Below are 8,772 nucleotides of genomic sequence, written 5' to 3' on the forward strand. Positions count from 1 at the left end.
TAAAACACAGCTAAGCACTCGTACAAGATATATCATAAATAAAAATATATTCAAATTAACAGACTAAGCTGCAACTTTTCTGGGTACTCAAAATCTCATTCTGTAGAATCCCTGGGAAACTTATCTGAAATGCCTAAACACTACTGGTATATTATATTTAAAGAAAAAAATGCAAAGCTACAGAAAGAAGAATTAAATATTTTAAGGTTCAACCAGTAAGTCAAGAAATGGTAAAAAAATTCTTCCTAAGAAAATTGGGAAAAAATCTACTGAAACAGTTTCAATAACATTTTTCATTTATTTTGAAAATAAAATTTTGTTGACTTTACTTTGAAAATGTAAATATTCACTTACTGCTTTAACAATTACCATTTTCCTTTGCTTGGAAATTACATTCTTTAGAGTCGGTTTTTCTACTTTAAATTCAAACTGAAAACCACGGGCATGTATAGTTTTTCATAAAGCATGGCTTTCAAATACATTTACTTTTAAATATAACTTGTAAATACTGGCACCTTAACATGCAAAATATACTCTAATGAAGGAGTGGCTGTTAACCTCTAACACAATTAAATCAATTAAAAGTTAATCAATTTCAGATATTTTTAAACGGTAATACTGCCCAGATTGCTAGGTAAAAGCAGCCTTTTTACGAGTTTGTGAATTTTTACAAGGACCCTCATAGATAAAGGATGCATCATTTGCAAACATTTTACAGTATCATGCACAGTCTAATCCACAGAGTTATAACAGAGTCCTTCCCCCGCATTTACAGTACATGCCTTCAGTAGTCTGACCTGGCTGTGATACTGCAGTGGCTGTAAACTGAGTAGCCCATGGCGGATTCTTCTGTCCTCCAAACTGAGCCATGATGCAAAAGGAAAAGAAACCTTCGTCTGTTTGTCTTCTATAGCAGCGATCTATTAAGAAAGGATCCACATTTTAAAGTTCAGCCAAACCACAGATATCACAAAGTGATATTTGAAAGAAATGTTTAATGTATCAAGGACATCTTCGTAGATCTAAGTAGACATAACTGGAAGTAGAACAAGGGCAAAGAACATCTGAAATGCAGCAAAAATGTTTTACATCAAGTACATCACCAAAACTACCCTAGTTTAAAATATGACTTAAGGAGTACAAGAAAGGGACTCATGCGACTACAAATTGTCGCATTTAAACGGAAGACCATCTGCTGTGTCTACCCAATTGTTAACAAAAAGAAGTTCACAAGTTTATATTCGCAGGAAACATAGCCTGCGTGTTTCGTACGGCAATAGGTTGGGGAGTAAAGCCAGAGAAGTGATGAAGCCAGGAACGGAAATTAGGACGAGACCCCCCAAGAAAGGTTTTAAAGAATATCATTTAAATAACGAACATCTCTTTACTTTCTCTAGTAAAGAAACCGTGGAATTCTTTTCCATCCCCTCCCTCGAGGGAAAAGGCAGTTGGGATAACGGATGCCCCTTCAGGAACCGCTGCGAAGACCCCTCCCGCCAGTTCAAACCAGAAAAGGCGAGGACCTCCGCCCGCGCACCCCTCCCCCCGGCCGCCGCGACTCGGAAGGGCCAGAGCTCTGCCATCCATCTTCCTCAGGCCCCAGCCGGCCGCAGAACACGGAAGGCGGAATCTACCGACCCACTACGTGGGTGAAGCGCTAACGAGGGGACACTGAGAGCTGCGGTCTCCTCAACCCGTGGACCGGACGGAGAAAGCCAACATCCCTCAAACCGCATGCTGCCGCGAGCCGCCCCAATGCCCTGGGCCTGGAGGCCAGGAGGCTAAAACCGCAGCGGCTCGGGGGTGATGGGCGGCGGGGGGCAGGCTGAGGGCTGCTGAGGCGAGGCTGAGGGGCGCTGGGGGCACCTGAAGGGCCGCGGGGAAAGAGCGAGGCGGTGGGGGAGGGGCCGGCCGCGCGGGGCCTGCTCCGACCCGCACAAAAGGGACCGCGTCCCTCCCGCCCCAGTCCCACAAGAGCCCCACCGTCGCCGGCCTGCGGCCTCCGTGCTACCAAAACAGTCGCTCCTGGCCCTTCCGCGGATCCGAAAGGATGTTAAGAAGCCTGGCTTGACCGCCCGCCGCTCCAACCGCGCGGACCAGACCTTCACCTGAGTCGGGTCCCGGCTAACACCGAAGCCATTTCAAACCCGTCAGCCTTAGGCGCATGCGCCAACTTCCCCCTCTTCCTCCACGCCTCTCTCCTCCTTCCAACTCCCGGAGGAGCGGCGCTTACGGCTTGACGTTCTACGTGCGCGCTCCCCCGCCCGCTTCAATACGCTCGCCCCTTTCACTGCGCGGCTGGAACTAGAGCGCGCCTAAGAAGGGTTACCTTGGCTTCGCTTAACAATGAGCAGAGCTACGTCTTCCGCTCGCTGTGAAGGAAGGACTTTCCGGAGGGTGGAAAGGAAAGAAATGGTGGTCACGTGATGCGATCGTGTTCGCCGCCATTTTATGCTTTTTCCTTTTTTCCCCCTAGTTCAATAACTTGGGAGAATGAATATATCTTGTAACATCTTAACATTTTTGAAAAATCAGGTAAAATTTACATAACATGCAATTTACTATTTCAAATATTTTGAAATGTTTTTCATTACCGGAAAAAGAAATTCACACCTATTAAGCAGTCGCACTCTAATCACTGCCTCCCCCAGTTTCTGGCAACCACTAATCTTTGTGTCTCTGTGCACTTGCCTATCTTAGACATTTCACATAAATAGAATCATACAGTATGTGGCCTTTTGGGTATCTGGCTGCTTTGACTTATACACAACGTTTTCTTTAAGAGTTCATCCGTGTTGTAGCATGGATAGGTACTTCATTCCATTTTTATGGCCAATGTTGCTGATTATTTAATGTTTGGTTTCCCAGATTTAAGGAAATTTTTGCTTTTCTCTTAAGTTATCTATAGCTTATAGCAATTTGTTAAAGTATACCTTTGTGAACAAAGATGAAACTTACTTTTTTCTCCCTACCTGATCTCTCTGGAATTCAGAAACTATTAGCGAGTATTCTTATTTTCATGGCAATATAGTAATATGCATCAGTTCAATAAGATTTTGTTCTTGTAACAATATACAATTAGAGACATTGGTTATATTACTGAGGCTTTGACTGAAATGTCATATTTTCAGGTATGACCAGACAACTGTAAGGAACTGAGCTTGACCTTATGGAGCCAGTAAAGTTCCTTGGGAAAAACTGGCCTGGAACCTTGTATATGTTGAAGTAAACATTAAAATGTGGAGAAAAGTCTCGTTTTATTTGGGAACGAAGAATTGAAATTTGAGGTATATGTGTAGATTAGGTGGTCTTTCGTATGTCTGAAGAACAAACAGAAGGTTAGAGGTTTTATAAAAGAGAAAAGTTACCTATTGCTCTTTAAGAAAGTTCATTGGCACTAGTAAGGGTTTGGGGAGCTGGCAAGCTCTGACTGGTCAGCCACGGCAGTGGGCAATATTAGTCCTAGAGTTGTAGCAAGAAAGTTAGTTCAGAAGCTATAGATAAAACTGGTTTGGGATGACAACAAGCAGTTTCAGCAGTAAGGCTTGGAGAGAATTACATCTTTGGAGCAATGTATGTACACTGAATGCTTTTTGCCTGGCTTCTCAAGTCTGTTTCAGTTGGGTATGACAATAATTACCCAATTCCTATGATCAACTTTTATATATACATGGTCCTCTCCCATGGTTGCCTTACAGGTGAGTAAGGAATGTCACTTCCTTGCACTCCCAGGCAACTTAAGATGCTTTGGATCTTAAGAAACTTTGACCCTCTCAAAAAGAGAGGAATTCATCCAAATCTATAGGTATTGCTGGCAAAGTCTGATGGCAAGCCCTTGGCTTGGTTTCCCAGCCTCAAAAGGCTTTTAAAAGTCCAGTCGGATTCCTTATGAAAAGTTTCATGAAGCAAACTTAAAGAGAACCTATATATTAATATTCTTGCTATACTTATGTAAATAATCAGGCCACATTTACTGAATAGAGTTATTTTACAAACAAATTAGTCTGACTTTGATCATCTTTGATAGAAATTAGAGTGGTTTTAAAGAGAAACTTGTTTCAGTAGAAAACTATAACATGCCCTCTGGGTATCAAATTCTAGTCGACTTCATTGTCTTTGAAGACTATTTGCAAATTGAACTGGATCCTGTATTATTCTATTAAAAATAGTTTCCTCCAATATTTGGCTACAACTCTCCAAACTATTATTTCCAGTTTTTCTGCCATCCTCTGGCTTAGAGTAATGAAAAATTGATATTGCTCATTTTCCCAAAGCCCTACAAGCTGAAGTTGGAAAACTTGATATAAACTTAAAAGAAATCATTTTTGCACCTGCTACTGGGTGGGTCACTCAGAAACTTCAGCATAAACACCCAGTGCCATCACCAGAGACATTGAAACTGCCAACTAGTAAATCTGTTGGATCACCACTGCCATCCTCAAGCCCAACACCTAGAAACCTTCTTGACTGGCTGCCCTCTGGACTCAGAAACTGGGTTTCCAACTATTAATCTTTGCTTTTCTTTATTTTCATAGAAATTGACCTCATTAAATGTCTGACTGCTAGCACCATCAGCAAACATCCTCTGCTACTAAGATCTAACAGATGATCCTTAATGAACAAAAGATGACTGAATGAAAAAATGGGCTTAAATTGTTCAAAGGAAAGACTGTCTCTTCTTTCCTTGAAAAGAGGAGGAGATGACAAAGATTCTCTACGTGACCAAACTTAAGCTCCTAAGCTTTTATGTAGGCCCATCTGTGCACTTCCTTGTAATCCAGTTTTTTAATTAATTAATTTATTTATTTATTTAAGAGATGAGGTCTTGCTGTGTTGCCCAGTCTGGAGTGTGCTGGCTGGCTATTCATAATCACAATCGTAACATGCTGCAGCTTGGAACTCCTGGCCTCAAGTGACTCTCCAGCCTCAGGATCCCAGGTAGCTGGGACTATAGGCACACCACCTCACTAGCTAAAATTCAGTTTTAGCAAAGAACCCTGCTAAGTCAATTTGGCAAGAACACTTTACCTTCTATATCTGATCCAGTTCCTCATCCTTCACCATCTCCCAGGTGATGTGTCAACACCCTGATCTGTCTTCAGCAAGAATCCTGTTAGATGGGTTTAGCCGGAATCCCCTGACCCCTGATGTTACGTGTTTTTTTTTTTTTTTTTTGAGACAGAGTCTCACTCTGTTGCCCGGGCTAGAGTGAGTGCCGTGGCGTCAGCCTAGCTCACAGCAACCTCAAACTCCTGGGCTCAAGCGATCCTCCTGCCTCAGCCTCCCGAGTAGCTGGGACTACAGGCATGCGCCACCATGCCCGGCTAATTTTTTCTATATATTTTTAGTTGTCCGATTAATTTCTTTCCCTTTTTAGTAGAGACGGGGTCTCGCTCTTGCTCAGGCTGGTCTCAAACTCCTGAGCTCAAACAATCCGCCCGCCTCGGCCTCCCAGAGAGCTAGGATTACAGGTGTGAGCCACCGCACCTGGCCCTGTTACGTGTTATTAATAGTAATTTTCTATCCACTGACCTCCAGCCTGTTCCTTGGCTATAAATTCCGACTTGCCCATCCCATATTCAGAATTTAGCCCAACTCTCTCCCCCATTGTGAAATCCCATTGAAGTGGTTCGTATGCATATCACAATGGTCCTGAATAAAGTGTCATTGAAAAATATTTTTCCTTAACATTATGGGTATACCACATTTTGTTTATCCACTCATCAGTTCATCTTTTAGGTTGTTTCCACTTTGGAGCCATTATGAATAAATAATGCCACAATAAACTGAAGGAAGCCAGAATATGGCATCCCAAAATATGCCCCCTTAACATAAGAATTATTCTGAGCTAAAGGCAATTAAGAAGCAGGAAAATCTCTCTCAATTCTCCCCTTTTTTGCCTAAAGCCAGGATATAAATTTTCCTTTACTGGCTGTGATTCTAGACTTTTATTAACCCAGAGACTGCACCAAAGGAATCTGGAAACCTTACTCCATTATTTCCCCATGTATATTTACCTTCCCACAGTTTGCTGTTCTTGGAAGCCAAAAATCATCTTCATCCTGATATTTCTGTTTAAATGTATTGTTCCTTTGTTATGATGCCACATAAACCCAAGTTCTAACCAAACCTTTGAGTTACTTGCTCCCTGAGTTCTCACATGTATATATAGAATAAACATGTCAATAAACTTCTGTTTGTTTTTTTGTAGCTTGTCTGTATTGTTACGGAGCCCCAGCCAAGAACTTAGAAAGGTAGAAGGAAAAGAGATTTTTTTCCTCCTCTATAGAACATTCATATACAAGTTTTTATTTGAACTCCTATTTTGGGTGTTTTTTTATTTCAAAATATTAAGGGGGTACAAATATTTTTCTTACATGGATACCTTTTATGATGCTTAAGTCAGGGCTTTTAGTGTGCCCATCACCCAAATACTGTTCATTTGTTCACTATACCCAATAGGTAGATTTATACTCTTCCCTCCTCCCTACTTGAACCTCTGTTTTATAAGTCAGATATAAAGGAAGAAAGGAGAGGAGTCAATGGAAGTTCCAATAAATTAGAAAAAGTGTCGTGGTAGAAAAAGCTGAAAAGCAAACAGGAAAGACAGGAGGTTGATGTCATAATGTGAGATGTTTGAACTAATGATTTTGGAAATAATGACATATTCCATCTTGTGACTATGGGAGTAGATGTTTCTGGTAAGGTTGGGGGAGAAGGTGAGCAGATAAGATCAAAATGAGATTTGAAGTTGTTAGATGAGGTATCTACTTGTTCAGTGAAATTACCCATAACATTACCAAGAATCAGGGCAGGGAGAAATAACATGTGCCAAGGGAAAATTCATTGATGAATGAGAAGGAATGCTGAAGAAGGTGATAGAGAAAGGGAGATGTGGTAGAGCGAGGTAGTGTGAATCTTAAAGGGAGAGCACTTGGAAACAAGGAGAACACTCCCCTTCACTCCCATCCAGAGGTTGGTGCAGTGTAGAAGGTAACCTTCCTCATTTTCGAGGCTACAAGTGTAATGTTGCCCTCAGGGGAGAGCCAGATTTTATTTATACAAGGTCATGAAACATGCATGTAAAATAATCAGGTAGGACCAAGCTCATGCCTGTAATTCCAGCACTTTAGAGGGCCAAGGCAGGAGGATCACTTTAGGCCAGGAATTCAAGACCAGTCTCGGCAACATAATGAGACCCTCTACAAAAAAATACTAAAATAAAATAATCAGGCCAAGCTGGGTGCAGTGGCACACACCTGTTGTCCCAGCTACTCAGCAGGTGGAAGATCGCTTGAGCTCAGAATGGCTGTAATGTGCTGTGATCCTGCCTGTGAAGAGCCACTGCACCCCAGCCTGGGCAACATAGCAAGAACCCATGTCTAAAATAAATAAATAAGTAAATAATTTAAGAATTAGGTAAAAGTCATCAGCAGTCAAGATTGCTGATCACAGTGTGGGAATTCCAGAACACTTCTTGGAAGGGTAGGAAGAAAGGTGTAGGACTAAATGAGCAGATCAGCAAAGATAATATGGAATAATATGGGGATGACCAATCAAGAGATGTTGGATGACCAGGGGGCTTACATTTTGAATGGTAACCAAGAAAAACAAGGATGTGATGCATTTTGCACATAGTCCTAATAGAAGCTTATAGCAGAGTTGGCCAGCTGGCAAGACAGGTTAAGGTTGGGAGTGAGGCCCACCAGGTGGGGAAGGGATCTGGGGTTTCCTGTGGTCGGTTGGTGTTGATAGCTGCAGGGAGAGTCGCTGTGGCTTGTGGCCTGTGTTGCTTTTTCTGGCATTGGTTGGGGTCTCTCCAAGAACATGTAAATATGGTTTGTGTTCTTATGGGACTAAATACCATTTACTATATTTTAGAAAACTATCATTTCACTGCTGAAGGGCTAGCAAAATGGTAGTTCCAGAGGGCAATTTGGCAATATTTATTATAAGTATTCTATAATGTATATTCAAAAGATTGGGAAAACTTAAATGTTCATCAAAAGGAACTGGTTAAATTAGATATGATTTGTCCATACAATGGAATATACCATAGAAGTGTTAATAAGAAGGCAGTTCCACATGCATTGATATGGATTACTAGATTAAAACAAGAAAAGTAAAGGTGTAGTATGCTTGCGTATGTATAGAATATCTCTGGGTGTATGCACAAAAAACTTGTAACCATGGTGGTCTCTGGGAAGAACTGTGAGGCAGGCAGACATATTGGTTGGGTTAATTACCTGATGTCCATTCTTCTCACTTCTTCCTTTGCTGAATATTATTACCTCTGGAGAAGCAGGTCTCTCTAGCCCTAGGAGGTAAATATTGATTGGTATAAGCCAATTATGGTAATTAATTTTCTTTGCTGGTGATTTGTTTAGGCATGGGCATGTGACAAAATCTTGGCTAAGGAAGCATAAAGAGAAACATATTGGTGGCTTCTGGGTTTTGTTCTTAATTAGGAAGAAACTGGAGGAGAAACCATTTTTCAGTACTTTTAGGTAAAATTGGGAAAAGTCATGATTCTTTGAATTGCTGCAGCTATCTTGAGACTGAAAATTGCAGAGAAACAGATCTGGAACTCTGATATCATTGAATTACTGAATATATTAACACTGGAATTACAGATCTCTGGGGTTCTTGTTATGTCAGAAAATGCACCGTTTATTGTTTAAGAATTACCACTTTTAGTTGGTAATTCTGTTGCTGAACGTCCCGAGTATAAACACCTGGTAACAGTGGCAGCATAGTCATTCATTTTTTTCC

The 8,772-nt window shown here is 41.3% G+C and overlaps 1 protein-coding gene across 1 annotated transcript in view; it reads right to left on the bottom strand.

The window, feature by feature from the left end:
• CCAR1 (cell division cycle and apoptosis regulator 1) overlaps positions 1-2,164 on the bottom strand; it is a 70,360-nt gene extending 68,196 nt beyond the window's left edge. Inside the window, exons 1-2 of the mRNA XM_012658503.1 lie at positions 1,984-2,164; positions 798-920 (exon numbers count right to left, since the gene is read on the bottom strand). Coding sequence (XP_012513957.1) covers positions 798-870 — 73 coding nt within the window. The 5' untranslated portion in view covers positions 871-920; positions 1,984-2,164. The remainder of the gene's footprint in view (positions 1-797; positions 921-1,983) is intronic.
• Between the last annotated feature and the right edge of the window lie 6,608 nt (positions 2,165-8,772).

Source organism: Propithecus coquereli, unplaced genomic scaffold, assembly GCF_000956105.1.
Source record: "Propithecus coquereli isolate 6110/MARCELLA unplaced genomic scaffold, Pcoq_1.0 Scaffold117, whole genome shotgun sequence".
NCBI lineage: Eukaryota > Metazoa > Chordata > Mammalia > Primates > Indriidae > Propithecus > Propithecus coquereli.